Here is a 19,434-nt window from a genome sequence, read left to right as displayed (position 1 = left end):
GCTGCGTCCATGCTTCTATCTTGGTACTTTCAATGTTGTTAACAGTGTGAGTCTACACAATGGGAAATGCTTTCTTCAAACTCACCTCTTGCTTGCTTGGATTCTAGATTAATGGGCAGATTAATGGGCATTACACAAATAAAGACAGGTTCTCAGCTTTCTGGAATCCTTTCACTATAGCCCTAGGCATAAGCAGAGGTATGACATCAATATATATATGTATATATACATACATACATACATACATACATATATATATATATTTGGACCATGTGATTAAAGTCATACCTGGCATTTTTGGAGATACATGAAGAATTTGTTTTATACTCATAAAAGTCTTTCAAGTGGAGCCAGTTGGCTTTTTTCTAGAGGCCAGAGTCCAAAGCTAAAAGCCACAGTGCAGTGGTGGAAAATCTCTAGTTACATATTGCTTGCCAGTTGTCTTTAGAGAAATCGTTCAGTGATTAAAAATCAGGTTTAACCCTCTTTTCCTTGCTCCTTCCATCATGAAACTAAAGCTGTCTTCCAACTCCCTTCAGCACAGACATGAAACAATCCCAAATTACATATCTTGTCCACACAAGGTGACCACAGGAGCCGATCCTGTGTATCCAGCGGGTGCTTTGCCCTGCAGGGTCCACTACTACCCTGTCCCACTGTTGCATATAGCTGCCTCTGGCCACTTTAAGGTCTCAACTGCAAGATGTGCAAAACCTCTCTCCATTGCCTTTCTTTCAGGTTGGAAAGCTTATCCAAGAAGCAGCTGGAAGAAGCAATTTGAAGCGAGTAACCCTGGAACTTGGAGGGAAAAGTCCCAACATTATTTTTGCAGATGCTGACTGTAAGTCCACCACACATGTGCTACCTTGTCCTGGCACACTGCCCTGTGGTGCTCACTTTTGTTATCTCCACTTTAGACAGAACATGCAGAGAAAGGTCTTTGAAGCTAAGTGGCATTCAAGGAGAAAAGTCTAGACCCTTCATTCTAAGGAGAAAAACCTCTCTCCATTTTTGGGAAAGACCACTTACAATCAGATAGAGTTTGTTTTCTAGACATCATAAAGCCATTTTGATTCTGCGATGTTGTAGAATATAATAGAAGAGGTGAAGGCTTGGCCACTGTTGCACAGTGGAAAGAACAGTGTGGTTTAAGCCTCTCAACACTGGAAATGTAGCCTCCGCCTAGATTCAAGAAATCTGAAACGTCTCATGTATGCCTGGTAGCTTTGTAGATCATTAAAATTTTTTAGTTCACCAGCCCTGCCAACGTTGTCCCAAACCCACACCCTCTTCTCTGTTTAGCTGCCCACTCCCCTTTCTGTTTCTCCCTTGGCTTTCAGTGAGGTTGATGACACACTGTGGTCACTTCTGTATGTGTGTTGTGTGTTGTGTTAATCCCTTAGTCATGTCTGACTCTTTGGGACCCCATGGACTATAGCCCGCCAGCCTCCTCTGTCCATGGGATTCTCCAGGCAACAATACTGGAGTGGGTTACCACTCCCTTCTCCACAGTTCTGTATGAATAGACCTAAATTGGAGATGATCACACCTTGGCAGTAAGACTATACAGAGGCTTGGAGCTACAATCTAGGAAACCCCATGTCTCCTGATAGGCTGCTCTCTAGTCCACTCTGCATAGGAGTGGTCCTTCTTTTTGGGAAAACTTCCCAGGGAATAAAATTACAAAACTTCTTTCAAGCATCCTTTTTCTTCTTCACATCCTGCCAGGCAGCCCTGCTCCCTCAATTTCACTATTAGAGATGTCAGAAAACAGAAAGAAGATTGCCTGAATTTCAGCCCTAGCTTGGAATTTGCAAAGAATTCAGCTTTATACTAGTTGTCAAAGGGATCAGAATTCTATAACTAAATTCCTATTAAAATGTAGGCACTCCACTGACAGTACGTTGATTGATTCATTGAGTCAGTCATTTAGCAACTAGCAAACACTGCTTCCCTCGTGACCCAGTGGTAAAGAGTCTGCCTGCAGTGGAGGAGCCGTAGGAGATGCAGGTTCGATCCCTGGGTTGGGAAGATCCCTTGAGGAGGGCATGGCAACCCACTCCAGTATTCTTGCCTGGGAAATCCCAAGGACAGAGAAGCCTGGCAGGCTACAATCCATAGAGTCAGAGAGTCAGATATGACTAAGCACACAGACACCAGGTTTATTAATACTATTTTCAAGTATAAGATACAAGAGATGAAAATGAGTTACCACATGCTATTATAGAGTTCCATGTAAATATAGAGGAACTTTAGTGTCTTCAAAGACTATCGTTGCTGTTACAGTTTAATTCGCCAAAACACTAACTAAAAGCATAACTGCAAGGTCTTACAGATTAGGGATTGCACGTTGGCAGTCTGTAGGCCACATGCAGGGTATGGCTATGTTTGTGCTGTGTGTGCTAAGTCGCTTCAGTCGTGTCCGACTCTTTGCAACCCTGTGGACTAGCCCACAAGGCTCCTCTGTCCATGGGATTCTCCAGGCAAGAATACTGGAGTGGGTTGCTGTGACCTCCTCCAGGGGATCTTCCTGACCCAGGGAGTGAACCCATGCCAACCCACCACTGGCAGGTGGGTTTTCTAATACTAGCACCACCTAAGAAGCCCCATGGCTATGTTTATATCTGAACATTACACAAAATATTGATTTCTGTTTTTTCTTAAAACTTAGAATCTGGCAACCCTGGGCTATGTCTTTGCATAAGGGTTCTGAGTCTCTGTCACACTGCTTTACTACCATTGCATTATCTGCCCAGCCTCTTGGATTATTGGGGTTTGAGACTCCTTTTATAGATAATGTGGTCTGATTCCTCTTTTCTACAGAAGAAGAAAGGGATTCCAAGAGTAGATTGCCAAGCTTAACATAGCCAATAGTGTCAGGGTCTGGTTAGAACTAGAAAAAAGCTGTGTTCTCAGTCCAGTGCTTTCCACTGGGCTGCTCATGGTTCTGCTCTGCAGTGAGCATGACATTATGCCTGGTTCTTTGGGGAGGGGAGGGAGGCAGTCCCATAGATTGGTGTTGAGAACATGGCTGTTTCCTCTTGTAGTGGACTATGCCGTGGAGCAGGCTCACCAGGGTGTGTTCTTCAACCAAGGCCAGTGCTGCACTGCAGGATCTCGAATCTTTGTGGAGGAGTCCATCTATGAAGAATTTGTGAGAAGAAGTGTGGAGCGGGCCAAGAGGCGCATAGTGGGGAGTCCCTTTGACCCCACCACCGAGCAGGGACCCCAGGTAGAGAAATCATAGACATGTCTGTCCTTAATCCCTGGTGAGCACAGAAATAGGACACTGTAATGGAACCCAACGAAGCACCATCCTCCTTACTCTTCCTCCTCAGTTGTCTTCATGGCTGAAAATATAGCCATCAAGGCATTACTTGCTTGTGTCTTATACTTCTCTTTTCATTTCTAAATTTTATCTCTGAAAAACTAAGGGATTAGGACTGCCTTAAGGGTATCATCAACTTTGGGGGTAAGTTGGAGTCTCTTGGCTCTAGAGAAGGATCCAGGCATGGCAAGATGGATCTTAACTAGAAGCCACTTCTTAACTTTTGGATTCAAGACATCCCCACAGGTGCCACAGTCAAGGAGGGCAGGTATCTCTCCTTCCCAGAAACCATTTATCCTTTTACCGGCTGCCAAGGTTTCTTTTCCACCAACCTGACCCACTCTGGGGAAACCACTTGCAGCTTGTGAATGTGTAGGGACCAAGATCTGTCTGCCCTTTCCTCTGCCATGTGGTTCTCTCTTACTCTGAATGCCTCATGCACTGTGGTGAAGGAGGAGGCCCACAGACCCCATGCAGACTGCAATCCTGGGCTCTGCAGGTCCTCCCCACTCATCTAGGTGTATTTCCAGATGAATTCTAGTTTTGAACTGAGAATATTTAAAGGAATATGTAGACCAGATCTCATCTGGATCATGAGAGCATGGGTTTTCCTGATAAGAGACATCATCTCCTTAGCTTGGGGGCCATTTGAGAGAATACTAAAGTTCTAACAGCAGTTCAAACCTAAGTGAGTGTAGGTTTTAATTTTATTTACAATAGCAATTGAGCAATAACTCTGTAACTTGGGGGCCTCATGGGGGAAGGCAAGAATGACCTTATTTTACGGACTAGGATACTAGCTCTCACTCTTTAAACTTAATCCTTTCCTCTGATGGTGTAACTGTAGTTCCATAAAAACACTACCCCAATAGGATTTGATGTGTAGCACCATGTACAGGGGCTGTGTGTTAGCTCCTCTGTTGTTTTCATCTGTTTAGTATCAGTACAAGTTGCTACACTATTCATTTGTCTATAAGGCTAATTTTTACTTCTGTAAAAAGTCAGTAGTCAATCGACCAATATCTCTGTCATTGAGAAACATTGCTTAAATCTTGAACTGGTACTTATGATTTGTCAGTAACAGCAGAGCAGTGCATTTATTGGATTTCTTGATGTATTAAGTTGAACCATATAAAATTTCCCTTTTTGTAGGTCAAAAATGGTTAATTAACAGCAGTTCCATGTGATATGACTAGGTGTTATGAAACTTTGAAAAAAAAAATCACAAATGAGAGCTTCTTGAGTGTATTTTACTCCATTTTCAGAGATTTCACTTGGAGTCATCAGGTGCTTTCTTCCACAGATTGACAAGAAACAGTACAACAAGATCCTGGAGCTCATCCAGAGCGGTGTGGCTGAGGGTGCCAAGCTTGAGTGCGGAGGCAAGGGGCTGGGCCGAAAGGGATTCTTCATTGAGCCCACAGTGTTTTCCAATGTCACTGACGACATGCGGATTGCCAAGGAGGAGGTAGCTCATAGACCTCAAGAGCAGCCACGTCTTCCCCAGGGTTGTTTCCAGGGCATTTCTAGTAGACAGTATTAGAGGTTTAGTTCTTTGTACTTTGTATACATCATACAGTAGCAATAAACATGGCTATGGACATCCCACTTGCTAGACAAAAAGGCAAGCAAGCTAGATGGAGGCCAGGTGATGGCACTTTATGATTGTAGTTGTTATTGGCCAATAGAATAAATAATAAATAAATAAGTAAAAGTCAATCACTAGTCTCAGTAATACATTGATAACAGTTAAGTTCCCCCCAATGTAGGTCATTAGGCTGTTAACCAGGAAAGAGAAAGCACCCAAGCATCATCACACTTTTGCAGGAGAGGACCAGTTGCAGATCAACCAGCAACCCAGAGGAGTAGCTCTCAGTTCTGGAGCAGTGCCTAGAGGCTTGTGGAGAACACAGCTTTAGAACGTACAATGAAATCAAGGGATGCCAGGCAGGGCCAGGGAGTGGAGGTGTTAAACTCTAAGGACAGACTTATGTAATCTTACTCTGGGAAAGTTTGGGATATTTTACAGTTATGTTCTGCTAAACTTAAACATCATTTAAATGATGAAGGCAGAATACACTTGCCTGAAATTTGGAGAACAGGTGAGAGGATGGCAAAGCATCCACGTTGGATCAATTTGTTTTGTCGCAGATCTTTGGCCCTGTTCAGGAAATTTTGAGGTTTAAGACTATGGATGAAGTTATTGAAAGAGCCAACAACTCAGACTTCGGACTTGTAGCAGCTGTCTTTACTAACGACATCAACAAGGCCCTCACAGTGTCTTCTGCAATGCAAGCCGGGACTGTTTGGTAAGATCAGGGTCAGTCTCATTCTGGCCATAACATGCTATGGGGCGGGGGTGGGGGGGGCCGCGGGGCCTTGTAATTCTTCAGAGCCTGTGTGAAATAAGCACATAAACTCTGGAAAGATGGGGGAGACTGACTAAAGACTTCACCCTGAGAAGGGACACTTCCTATTGGCTAAATCAGAAAATCTAAAGTGTGGGAGGGAGACTCAAGAAAGAGGAATATATGTATACATATAGCTGATTCATTTTGTTGTACAGCAGAAACGAATACAACAGTGTAAAGCAATTATCCTCCAATAACAATTTAAAAAAAAAACACAAATTATAAAATTTTCATGTGGGAAAAGGAATTTAAAAATAGAAACTTGCAAAAGAAATGTCATGCCAGTGGGATTATTTCTGTGTAAACAGAACTCATGCTAACAGTACATGTTTTGTTCTTTTAGGATCAATTGTTACAATGCCTTAAATGCCCAGAGCCCCTTTGGGGGATTCAAGATGTCTGGAAATGGGAGAGAAATGTAAGTGTCCCAAGTTGCTGGTGCCCAAAGAGAAATAGAGTTGCAAATAGCAGCACTGAATGTACTCACATCAGTGAATTCTCTTACTCTCATCCATTCATTAAACAAACACTATGTTGAAAACACATGTCTATAAACAAAGCACACATTACAAGGAAAACTAAAACACAAGAATGCCCTTACCTTAAGGGGGAATGGAGAAAAATTCAGGCACCAATAATCTCATGTAATAGGTGCTGTTACAGAAGTAGGTTAAATATCTTGTTAAGTACAGAGAAAAAAATCCAGTTAATTTTGCCTATGAAGTTTCAGAAGGAATAACATTTCAATTTTTTTAGAAGATATTCCAGGCAGAGGGAATAGCAAGAACACTTCCTGTGCATGAAGTCACAGCAAGTACAGAACAGTCCAGACACAAGACAGAATTTGGTGTATTTAAAACAGGTCACCAACTGCCTACTCAGGGACAAATCTGGCCTAGAGAAATGTTTTGGTTTTTTTTCCTCATAACATTTAAAAATCTTTACCTGACATCCAAAAAGAGGAGGCTTTCCATAAAATCTAAATTTCTTGCTTATTTCATTCTCCCATAGTGGAATTGTTGCAACTGTGAGTTCTGCAGTTCACAGAACTTAATATTGGTTGTTGTTATTTTTACACATACCCAGTTCACTCATTGTCACCTGCTCAGTGCCTATTGGATCTTTTTAGTCTGGGGCTATAGAGCTTGGACATGGGGTGGATGGAAGGGACTTGGTGAAGATGCAAGTGGAGAGGTTGCTTTAAACCCAGTCTGAAAGGTCTTTAGAGGGCAGATGTGGGAGCTGAGAAGATACCAGAGATTTTAAGGGCAGCATTCTTGGTGTAGAGAGGATGTTTTGGTAGAGATTACAGGAAGATGACCCATTACGAGAATTTTGCAGTAACTAATAGGTATTAATCAGATGCCTGCTCTGCATGTAGCTTTATTCTCCCTTCTTATCTAACATTGTCTGATTTTGCCTCATTTGCTTTTCACAGTAATTCTATGGAATAGATACATTTATGTTTATCTCATAGATGGTTCAGATAAGAAACTAAGGATTGGAGTGGTTAAGTAGCTTGCCCAAGTTACACAGCCAGTAAATAGCAGATCTGAGCTTAGAACCAAAATTTTGGTGGTTTAGTTTCTGTGATGTCTGGCCAAGGAAGTGTGGGTATCAGGTTTAATAAGGACTCTTCTGAGGCAGGATCAGAGCTGGACTGCCTTCTTGTGATGCTAAGGATGTGAAAAATGGGACTGTGGCAGAGGAAAACTAGAAGGGTTGTATTTGCAGTTTCACATATAGATGGATTTTTAGAATGGCTTTGAAGAAGGAATGGTAGCTAGGGTCTTCCTGAGCTGATACATCCCCTCATCCCCAAAACTTGAATTTTGAAAAGAGCTGGATCCATGTTTTCTAAATCCTGTGACTCTTAAAAGGAAATATCTTCTATGCCCACTCTTCCCAGCATTACTGAATATATCATTTTTTTAAACAAATGTTCAGTTCACAATTAATCTTCTAAGAAGTATTCAGCATATACTTTGTGCAAATCATGATCCTTGGTCTGTGGGGAAAGGTCCAGCTCATTGAATTACTTCAAATTTTGTTGGATAAATTAAATACACAATACTTAAAGAATCAAAAGAATTCCAGAACAGCCTGTGAAGTGATAAGAGGAATTCAGGGGTGATAGAGATGGTGTGAGCCAGAGAAGTCCAGGACAACTTTAGATGTGATCTCTTACAGGGATTTGAATTGGCCTTGAAAGAAGAGGAACATTTAAGTAGATGAAGAGAGAGGAATAATTTTTTAGGGTTGGTGGGCAAAACAGGGTGGCAGTGAGGGAAGGGTGAGCAAAGGCACTATGGGAGAAATGTGTGGTGTTTAGGGAGAAGAGGAATGAACCCAGGACCAGCACAGAAGATTCACATCTTTACATACTGTAACTAAGAATTTCTACTCCTGGGCCATTAAACCATGAAAATGAAGTTTAGCTTTGAGATTTAGCTTTGAGGCTAAGAGCAGAGTTTCTAGAATCACAGCTCAGATATGTACCCTGGCTCTACTACTTAATTCCTGTGCCACCTTGGACAAATTACTCAATCTCATTAACCTTCAGTCTCATCTATAAAATGGGAATTGTTATTGTACTTCCTCCACAGGGTTGCTGTGAGGATTAAATGTTAGAATCAAGTATGCCAAATATCCATCAGGGTGTCTGACAAACCTTCAGAAACTGTGAGCTTCTATCATCATTATTGATCAACTAAATGACTGCCAAGTAGACAATCCATTTTTCTCTTAATAAATGTATTACTTTAGAAATGTGGCACAAGTTTTCCTAAATTTCAGCTAGTATCATCAACCTGCTTTCTGTCTGTGGTGACACCAGTGAGAAGCTGCTCTCATTTGAACCTTTGCTCCTGGCCTTCAGGACCTCCCAGTTGCTCTACAGCCAGAACCCATTTGTTGTTATTAGTATTTCTTGTTATTAATATTCCTTCAGCTTTTATAAAGTCTCCATGTACTCATCTCTTCTTAACTTGCCTTAATTTTCTGCTCCTGCTTTTCAAGATACATGCAACCTGTTTCATTTCCTGCCCCTCTGTTTGTGCTCTCCCAGCCTCTGAAATGTCAGGGCCGTCACTAGCTCTGGAAATGCTGCTCACATAGACTGTTACAGGTCATTAACAGGGTGTGTCATGGGCATAAAATAGACTTGTCGTATGTAACCACTGGTTGGCAGTTTCTCATCCCAGGCTAGCCCTGGACACTCATAATGGGGCAAGCCTTCTACCAGGATTCAAGCTTGGTACATTGTCCAGTGCAGAACTTTCTATCGGAAACATTGCCCTTGCCTAGAAAGAAGGTCCAGGGAACAGTTTGGCTGTGTCAGAACCACACAGACTAGTGGCCTCTCTCTCTACTCATCTCATGGGCACGAACAGTGATTTGGCCTTCTCTTAAAAAATAATTATGAAACAGTGCTCTTTAATGAGACTCACTTCATCTTGTCTAAATTATATGAGTCTTTGTCCCTGTTTGCCCCCAAAACATGTTTTCTCTTCCTTAAATGACCCTGAGTGGTAGGAAATGCTTCAAATAGAAGAACCTGCCCTACCCTGCTCCTTTACTCTTCCTTCTTATTTAATACAGTCCCAGAAACTCTGCTTCACCTTCCAGCTGGACAGAATTGTTTCTCTCAAGGCCTGCAGGCTCCATGCAACTTTGGTTCCTAGCATCACCTTGCCCGCTACTAAGAGGCACGGAGAAGGGAGGTAGCACTTTCTGAGGGCTGTCTGAGCCTCTGATCGCTCTCCTACAGAGCTGTGGAGAGGGCTGCCCTCTGCAGGTAACCTGGAGATTGTTGTTGTTCAGTCGTTAAGTTGTCTCCAACTCTTTGCAACCCCATGGACTGCAGCATGCCAGGTTTCCCTGTCCTTCACTATCTCCCAGAGCTTGCTCAAACTCATGTCCATTGAATTGGTGATGCCATCCAACCACCTCATCCTCTGTCACCCCCTTTTCCTCCTGACCTCAGTTTTTTCCAGCATCAGGCTCTTTTCCAGTGAGTCAGCTCTTCACATCAGGTAGCCAAAGTATTGGAGCTTCAGCTTCAGCACCAGTTCTTCCAATGAATATTCGGAGTTGGTTTTTCACCTAGTGCGTTGGCCTTTAATTCCTAGGGTCAGAGACTTGACTGAGTTTCTCTCAGTTCTGCCTATTCAGCTACTTCTATCTATTTCAGTCTTCATGTCTTTTCCTATCTCATTAAGCTCTCCTGAGACAAGAGGTCATAAAGCCCAAGCTATAAAATATGTGTCACAAACCTGGGGGATGGAAAGAAAGCTGTGAACCTCAGCATTTTAAAAACTAAGGACACAGGCTTTGAAGACAAGAAGCGCTATTTGGATGCCCTGAGTCTGTGTGTGTGTGTGTGTGTGTGTGTGTGTGTGTGTGTGTGTGTGTGTGTGTGTGTGTACAGTATGCGGGTGCATGGGAAAGTCACCTGCAGGCTGGGAGAGGGGCTTGCCAAGCATGCCTATCTGGTGATGCCCCTCTCAGAGGTTCTGATTTAGTAGATCTGGGCTAGGGCCCAGGATTGCATTTTTTACAAATTTCTGGAATAATTCTGGTGCAGGTGATCCAGGGACTCTGCTCTGAGAAATGCTGCTGTAAGCCAAAGGAAAGGGCAGGGAAACAGACACCCTAAGCAGAAATCCTTGTTTGTTTTATGCATGAGTCTGAGTGATTTCCTAAAATGGCTGATTGAGAGACACCAAAATTTAACATCTTACTTTACCTCATATGTACACCGAGTTTGGTTCATCTTTGGGAATATAACCTAGTCTGGTCAAGAAGCAGGAATATAGGCTTCTCAATGTCCTGTGCCCTGAGCCATGACCTTGCTGGGCAGATGACCATGTAGAGATACTGGGGCATGTCAGTAAGAGTGCATCTGCCTTTTGTGCAGCAGTGAACTGCTTCCTTACTGTGAACTGTCTGTGCCACAAAATTTAACTGGATTAAGAAAAATTTCAGTAGATTTGAGAGAAAGACCCCGGAAGGAGATGGCAAAATAACTGAAGAACTGAAATGTCAAGGCTTTCTGAGACCTTACAGCAGTATTGCTCAAAGTCTGGGTTCAATAACCACCTATCTCACAGTCTCTTGGGCTTTCCCCCAGACCTACTGGAACAGAATCTTAGGAGGGTATTGTTCAGGAACCTACACTTTAAGCAAGCTTCGTGAGTGATATGTATACTAACATTCAGGAACTGATGTCAGAAAGACAGCTGGGTACCAGGAGATGGGGATGAGTGACTGGAGTCATACAGCCAATTAACAGAGAGCCAAGGTGGCACTGCTGTCTGCTGCCCCCTGCCCCAATGTTCTGCTTCACTCACTGTCCTAAGACCTCTCACTGGCTTTCCTTGCAGCCCGGGCCCATGGGCATTATTTCCTTCTGTGGAAGATATGAACCCAGTCCTCCATCTCAGAGCAGTCTGAATGCTTACAGCAGCTGGCTGCCTGGGATCCAAGAGAGGAGCACCCCGAGTCCAGCAGGGTTTTCCATTGCTTTGAGAACCCAGAAGTTTGGGATCTGACAGTCACACTGGAATGCAAGTTCCTGCCTTTGAAGGCTTTCTTACGTTTCTCACAGCCTAGCTAGAGATCTGAGGGCAGTGGTTCAGGGTCTGCCCCAAGTGCGTGCACAAGCATGGGAACACAAAGGGAGTAACCATGCTTCAAACAGGAGGCAGATGATGTCCGTGATGAAGAGACACATGCACAATTGCCCAAGGGCAGGAAAAAGTCCAGTGAGAGCCAGAGCTGAGCTGGTAATAAAGAGACAGCCTGGTTGGAGCCAGCGAGGGAACCATATACGAGTGGGGCAATCCCAAGTTTATTCTTCTCATCCCTGGAGCAAGATGGCCAATGCAGATGAGAGGACAGCACGCTTGCCCCAATCTCTGATGTCCTGGGGGCTGGGGGGAGGGGGCATGACCCCTCAGGTGCCCTGGTGCTCAGAGGAGCTGCTGGAAATACATGAGGAGCCTTGTGTGGTGCCAGGAAAGTTATTAGATAATTCCCACAGTTATCAGGTGCCTTCTTTGAGCCTGGTGCTGTGGACCACACACTAGGTGTGGGGGAGGACAGAAAGCTATATCAGTAAGATACAGACTGGTGGGGGAGACAGAGCGGCCACCATGCTCCCCCACCCTGCCCCCTGGCGCAGACAGCGCAGTAGAGGCAGGTACACGGTGCTCTGAGCACAGAGGAATAGGGCGCTCTCCTGAGAGCATGAGGAGACGCTGCACAGAGGAGTGACTTTAAAAAGAAGAGAAGAATAAAGTTCAAGTATTTTATAGAAAAAAATTAAGAGAACATACTTTATACAACAATGAAATAGAGAAAAGAAAAAGAGGCATTTAAAGAGAGGTAAAATGAGAAGGAACTTGAGAAAAGAGGTGAAGAAAAGGAGCATGGTGTCAAGGAGGCTTGTCCTTGCCCCAGCATCCTTAGAGCGGTGGTCGCGGGGCTTTGTCTCCTGTGGCCACCTAGGCAGGTGACCTGGCACCCACCCCTCCCTCTCAGGCTCCTCAGAGGCTGGGACCACTTATGTAGTTTCTCTCTCACCCCGCCCAGCACAGTGCTGCCCCATGGTAGTAGCCATCAGTGTGTGTTTACCAATGATACAGACGCTTTGGTCCATGACCAAGACCCCAGAGAGTGCCGTGAGCCAGGAGGGGAAGTGACCAAAGGCAAGCCTTGGGGAACAGCTTACTACCACATCCCAGTTCCTCTTCAGTCAGTTATTTTGATTTCTTGACTCTTTCCCCTGACTCGGTGGAGAACTGTGGACAGTATTTATTTAGGATTCTATTTTTAAGGCATTATAGGTGATTTGTACTCCTCCATAGGAGGCCTTTAGGTATTTGTTTCCACTTTCCTAGGTGGCTCAATGGTAAAGAATGCAGGAGATGCAAGAGACCTTGGTTTGTTCCCTGGGTCAGGTAGAGCCTCTGGAGAAGGGAATGGCAACCTACTCCAGTATTCTTGCCTGGGAAATCCCACTGACAGAGGATCCTGGCTGGCTGCAGTCCAGGGAGTTGCAAAGAGACACGACTCAGCGACTGAGCATACACATTAAACCCAAGGGCTAACGAGAAGGAATGTAGAATCCCAAGCCGAAAGGACCGTTACCTGGGATCCTTGTGGTTTTCTTTCAGTTGAAGTGGACTAGATCTCCAGGAGACCCAAGAGAGCACAGACACATCCCGCGTGTCCAGTGATAGGAATGGGGTTTAGCCCACGTTGGACTGTTTTGGCCTCAGGTGCCTGATTCTGCCCTTTTCTGTTTTTCAGGGGAGAATTTGGTTTGCGAGAGTACTCTGAAGTTAAGACTGTAACAGTAAAGATCCCCCAGAAGAACTCTTAAGATGGCCAAGAAGGAAGGTGAAGACCAGCCTACACGACTCCCCTCTCTGCTTTCCCTGTGGGGCCCAGCTCTCAGGAATCCCCAATACTCAGTTCTTATTTAACAATTCAAATGACAGCATGTAGACCATTCACTGGGTGTAATGAATACAAGCCAGTGGGCGTGGTTTCTTGGCACTCTGTGAGGGATCACCTTTATGATACCAAATATTGGAAATGGGATAAAGGCCGGGGAGCACCTGTGGGCACATCCAGTGTGTCTTTCTGGGGTGAGGGGGTGAGTAAGGGAGCCGTACTGTTTGATGCCTCTGTCACAGAGGACCTCACTCATGAGCAAAGGTAGCCTTTCCATTGTCTTCGTTTCCCTCTTCCAGGCTCTCTCTGCTCATGCTCCCCTCCTGCTCCTCCAAGGAGATCTCAGCTGAGCTCATTTGGGGCAGATGTTTGGGCCGGGAACAATTTTCCAAGGTTTTGCAGCCAAATTACCGTTTCATGTTATCCATTTCTTCAAAGCAAAACATGAAATGGTTTTAGTTAGAGCCAGACAAGATTGAAAATGCCAGGAGCTGGTACACTGCAGATGTACTAAGGAGAAAGAACTTAGGAAGTTTCTGATCCAGTCTGGCTTTCTTACATCCATAAATAATTTGAGTGAAAGATCAGGAGATGGAGCTCCAGAGACCATTCTGTGTAGTTCACAGCCTCGGAGCTCACTGCATGATTTGGGGGTGTGTGTGAGAGATGTGTGTATGTGTGTGTGTGTGTGTGCGTACATGTGCATGTATGCATTTAATTCCTTCTTGATTATTCTGGAATAAGTCAGGGGCTGGGCTATTTTTCATAGATTGATAAGATCTTTTCCAAAGCTTGTCTTTCAAATCAACCAAAAAGTGATCTGAGTGGACTTGAGAATTTGGAAAGAAGGTAATGCTGGGTTCCTTGTAGAAATAATTCCATGTCCAATTCTGCAGACAATTCACATGAAGTGAATTCTCCCTGCAGTTGGAATCCACAGCCTCTTCTGCCCCCCCAGTCCCCTGTGCCCACCACCTGCTAGTCCTGGTGCAGCAAGTGTTACTTTTGGCTCCCATGCCCTAGATCTACCGGCGGTAACCTTGGAAGATCTGGCTAGGCCTGGAGGTTTCCTTCTCCATTTGTAGTGTTCCAGTGTGCCATGATTGCCACGCCCCACCAGAGCTCCACTTGTCATGCCCGTGGCCTGTCCACACACCTTTCTTGCCTCTTGGCCTCCTGGCAGGGTGGGGGGCATGGTATGAAACAGGCCGGCCCCCTCTCCCCCTCTGCTAGCTGAGCACCCCACTGCTGCTTTCCAGTGAAGGCTCCATGACGGGGGCAGTGTCAATTTCCTTTCCAGCTGCCGAATCCAATTCATCTCTAACCTAGATGAAGATCACTTATTTAAAAGTACCAAACCTAACTTAGAGTATATGAAATAAGGGCAACACATATATAGCCTTCTGTATTTAATGGTTTACTGCTTTCTAACATTGCTGGTTGTCTATTTATAACCCTTGTGTCTACTCATGATGTTTTAAAGAAATCTCTACTTGCTGTTATTGACAAAGGACAGTGGCTGGATGCCTTGAGAGATGCCACACTTCTGAGTTCTTTCGTGTGAATGTCATGCTCTCCTCCTATAGCCTGTGTCCCCTGTGAACATATCCACTAACCAGCTAGTTACCTTGAACTGCAATATAGAATGTGAAAATGAAGATTTATTTCTTTTAATTTACTTAAAAAGAAACCTCTGTGCTAGCAATAAAGCATTTATATTGTGTACTTCTTGGGATCTTCTGGCTATGTTTATCAGTGTCTTCGTGTCATACTGAGTCCATCTAGGCCTTTGGCTCAGCAGCTGGACTTTTCAGATACTTTGCCTGCTCTGGTTACTGAGCAGTCTGGGAGGGTATTCTTGCCATAAGGTAAATGAAGCCCTTATTTCCGACTCTATTTAAATAAAGCTAGGTATACATACAGTTCTGTGTGGCAACCCAGTCCAACCCTGCATGAAACATAGAAAATGACAGTTTTCATTCAGAGTAGCTTCCAGGAGAGAACATGTAGAGGAACCTTCAGGCCTTGTTCTCACAAACGTGGACCATGGGACGAGAGCTCACATTTCCTAATGGCATTTATCAGTAGCTTTATTTTTATTTACTGAACTAAAACAAAGTCAGAAACTGACAACCTGATGCAATATTTTTGCAGCTGTAGAAAGGAAGCTGTAAATGGTGACTGCAGGACCAGCCAGAGTATGTTTGCTTTCCATGTGTTCTCAGGGTGGTGCTTTAGGAGAGTGGTTTCCACCCTTTAGACCAGCACATCCCCTCCTCCAACCCCACTTCCCCATCCAAGTCCTGGACAAGTGCAACAAAAACAAAAACCGATGACTTTGACACAAAGGAAGTGGGTCCCAGGGAGAGACATGTTGCTTTGGATTGGGATTACTTGCTCGGACTGCTGGTGTCTTGTTCCTCAGAGGAACAAATTGAGCATGGGAGAATGCCATCCCCGGGTGTGGGGTGAACTCTCAAATGTAGGCTGTAGGCTCTCTGTGAGACTACCTCGTGTTCAGTACTTTGAGATGTCAAGAAGAAAATGAGAACAAGATGGACACAGAATAGTCATGTAAAAGTGCTTTGTTAGATGCCAAGTAGAGGTTACAGATAACAGGAATCCAGAATAAGGTAAGACATAATTTAATAGTTCTTCAAAGAATAAAGTCCTTCAGACCTCATCTGTTAATGATCCTGATGTAAAGGAAAACAAAGACAGATGGCATTTACAGGGATCATTAATGAAACCAACACAGACACCCATTGGTCCTTTGTCATCAGCACCACATAATTACAGCCTTCTTGTTCACCCCAGAGATTTCCATTGTACCTTTTCCTCCAAATCATCCCCAGTGCATTTATAGGAATAATATTCTTTTTCATGACATTTTAGATAATAAAGGACAAAATATAATGTAGAGAGTAAAAAACAAACAATGAATCTACTGGCATGTGTAGTTAATATAGGAAGGCACTCAAGAAGACAGAGACAAGTTGTTGAAAGAGATGGATTTTAAACAAGGCTTGAGGTAGGAAAGTAATTTCAATAAACCTTCAGAGTCAGCAGAGGTGAGGGAGGCCAAGGCATGCCCTTGTGGTAGGAGATGGACTGGCAAGAGCAGTTACCACATGCTGGAATTCAGTCAGATTGCAAGGGGTGGGGGGGTTGGCCAGTGAGTTTCATGGCACTGCCCTGACCCAGGCTCCCGCCAACCTCAGAGCTCAAAAGTAGCACATGCCACTTTCAGTTAGACGATTCTAGAGCTGGACAAGCTGGCTGAGGTCAGGGAGGAAACTATTGGTGAAATAGGTTTTAAAGAGTGAGTAGAATTTGGAAAGATATGAAAAGGAAGGATAGCAAGACGGCTGGAGAAAAAAATCTTGGAATTTGTTAATATTGAATGGGTTGCATTCTTGGTTGGGGGGCACAAATAGAAATGTTCACTGCCATTTATGTGTGTGTATAGCTATTCATTTGCTTTTCTAGGTTTTTTTTTATTTTTTTGGTGGATTAATGTCCCAGAAATACTTAGTCCGCCACAAGAATGCTTAAAGTATAGCAGAAAAAAATGAAAACAACAAAATCACATGAATTAAAAGCAGTAGTAAGAAAAAACAAAGGTGAGAAACTAACGCAGCCAGAATGAGACCAGAAAAAAACATGTTATGCAAAGTCCTATCCTAGGACTCATCTTGCGTGCCTGTGATAATCTAATGAGAGAAGAGCTGACACAGCAGGCCAGTGATCCTAAGAAATTAACCTCCCTTCATCCCTCCCATTCTCTCCCCTTCCCTCCCTCTTCTGGTGTTTACTATGCCAGGTCCTGGGATACAGAGCAAACCAGGCCTGGTTACTGCCCTCGTGAAGCTCGTGGTCTTACGGCAACTCAGAGCCAAGAGTCGGTAGTTTTCTCTGCTGTCTCACTGTAACTCCTTGCCAGGCACGTAACTTCAATTTATAGAAGGGTAACGTAGACCTTTCCCAGGTCCTTTAGGTAACCCAGAATGACAAATCTGCACAGAGAAATAGCCTATTAGCAACACGGCAGAGTGAAAAGCACCTGGCATCAGAGGGTCAGAGAAGTGATCAGAAGTCCTCAGCTGGAGTCCCATCCTGGCCAGTCTGCAATCATGTGTCTTGGGGGTAAGTCATATAAACCTCCATGGGCCTCTACTTCCTCCTGTGTAGGATCCAGATGATCAATCCTGCCCTGCACACCACACAATACTGTGTGAGAATTAAACAACATCACAGATGATGGATCTCTTCCAGTGGTCTGAGACACCAGGCTGCACACACACAACTCTAAAACTCCAAAAAAAAAAAGACTTCATTGCTTTGCAGATCAATCCATAGGACATCAGAAGCCATCATTTCTCATGCAGCGTTGAGCCATCATGTAGACCCTGGGTATTTAGGACAGGTTTCTGTGGTTTTTAGGCCTCCTATGGTTTCCAGGAGGCCTCCTTTCCCAGAGGTGGACCTCATCTGAATTCCTAAAGCCAGCTGGGAGTAAAGGGGATGATTGCAGCTCCAACTGTTCCCCAGGTTTCAGTTCCATTTATTCAGTGTGTTGTTCAGACATTCTATAGAGATTGTGCTGCCCTGTTCACACAACAACTGCTCCTTAGTGGGGACAGGCTGGAAACGAGAGCACAGGAAAGTCCACTCTGGAACAGCATGAAGTCTTCTTCCTAAGCATGTACAATGTCTAATCCTCACTTGCTTATTGGACAGATTAAAAGGAAAATCAGTCTGCCATTTAGCCTTTGATGTGAAACTGTTGGATAATGTTTCCTTTGGCCATTTATGTAGCAAGGAGGAACTTGAAACCAGCATGGCCTGGGCCCCATTCCTGCTGGAGCGTGAACGCCTCTGAATGGCTTCAAGGTCTTTTGACCCAGGTTTTCTAGTGTGTTTCTCAAGAGCAGCTCCCGGTCCTCCTCCTCAGGAAATAAAGTCTATGTTACTGACCAAGTCTGCTTGAGCTGACTAATTTCTTTTATGACACAGTTTTGTTGCCAACCCTCCCAAGTCAGTCCCCAACAAAGATCCTCCTGGCTTGTGTCATTGGAGCCAACAGGAGTCTGAGTTTGGTTTAGAAGCAAAGAAAAACTATTCTTTGATCAAAAAACCAAAAGAAGTGAGCTCTGGATCTAGAGTCCACGGTCTCTCAGACAGGCGGGGCTGCTTTATGGAGAGCCTGCCCGCTGGAGGGGGCGGGGCCGGGGCGAGTTCCCGGCTCTGGACCTCAACGCCTCGGGCAGCGTCTCTGCGCGGGCTGCCGCCATCTTGAGAAGCCGTGTTGTGCTCGTGCCGAGAGGCTGGGGAAGCCCTCTCGTACTCGGGGCTCTGGTCTGAAGGTCTAGGGGCAAGGCCTCTGTCCTTGGCCCCGGTAAGCGAGTGAAACCAGACGAAGCACCAAGGAAGAGAAAAACGGTTAGACTTTGTTTTATTAACCAAACTGCGTTTTTCTTCCCTGGAAGGGTTAATGGGCTTTGCTGGTGACAGCTCCCTCCGCTGTCTTTTATCCTGATCCTCCTTTTCAAGGGCGCAGGTCCTAGCCTGTAACCATTTCCTGCTAATTTGGGGCATCGTCATAACGCCGGGTGGAGGAGCAAGACTTCTCCCCATCCCCTTCAGATACGCTTGATTGTCCCAGACCTCGGCCCTGACCATTCGCATCCCTGAGTGACCAGTAGGTTTCTAACCTTTAGGAGAGTGAGGATACCAGACAATTTAAGGTAGCAAGAGACCGATGGTAGCCTTTATCTTATCACCCATACTCCATCTTATTTATCCAAGGGACCCCAGTGAGCTTTGACGGTGACCATTTCCCCAGCCTGTTTTTCGGAAATGTACACCTGGTTTCATATTTTATATTCTGAGTAGGATAAAAAGCACACCAACCCAGGTACCCCTGAGCAGCAAAGAATAGGGACCCCTCCTATCCCTACCCTTTCTGGAGCCAAACATGGGGATTCTAGGACCCTGGGAAGACTGCTCTCTTTCTGACTCCAGGCAGATGCATCCAGTTTATGGAAGGGTAATGTAGGACCTTTGCCCAAGTCCTCTTGGTTGATAACCTAGAGTAAGAACTCTCAGGACTCCTATGGGGTAGCCAATGGATAACAGTAAACGTGAACCCAAGAGCTTCGTTAGTTTGCCAGAGCTTGGCAAACCCAAGGGAGGGTCTGTTTATTAAACAGCTGGGATCCTAGTCTCCATTCC

At 44.7% G+C, this 19,434-nt stretch overlaps 1 protein-coding gene across 3 annotated transcripts in view; it reads left to right on the top strand.

The window, feature by feature from the left end:
* The window catches only part of ALDH1A2 (aldehyde dehydrogenase 1 family member A2), a 166,434-nt gene extending 151,537 nt beyond the window's left edge, over positions 1–14,897 (top strand). For all 3 annotated transcript variants that reach the window (XM_061157251.1, XM_061157250.1, XM_061157249.1), the window contains 6 exons: positions 739–841; positions 3,048–3,232; positions 4,632–4,796; positions 5,480–5,637; positions 6,083–6,157; positions 13,054–14,897. In XM_061157251.1, coding sequence (XP_061013234.1) covers positions 739–841; positions 3,048–3,232; positions 4,632–4,796; positions 5,480–5,637; positions 6,083–6,157; positions 13,054–13,126 — 759 coding nt within the window. In that variant the 3' untranslated portion in view covers positions 13,127–14,897. The remainder of the gene's footprint in view (positions 1–738; positions 842–3,047; positions 3,233–4,631; positions 4,797–5,479; positions 5,638–6,082; positions 6,158–13,053) is intronic.
* Positions 14,898–19,434: the final 4,537 nt, after the last annotated feature.

The sequence above is a fragment of the Dama dama genome, chromosome 12 (assembly GCF_033118175.1).
Source record: "Dama dama isolate Ldn47 chromosome 12, ASM3311817v1, whole genome shotgun sequence".
Lineage (NCBI taxonomy): Eukaryota > Metazoa > Chordata > Mammalia > Artiodactyla > Cervidae > Dama > Dama dama.
This window is presented reverse-complemented; position numbering and strand designations above follow the sequence as displayed.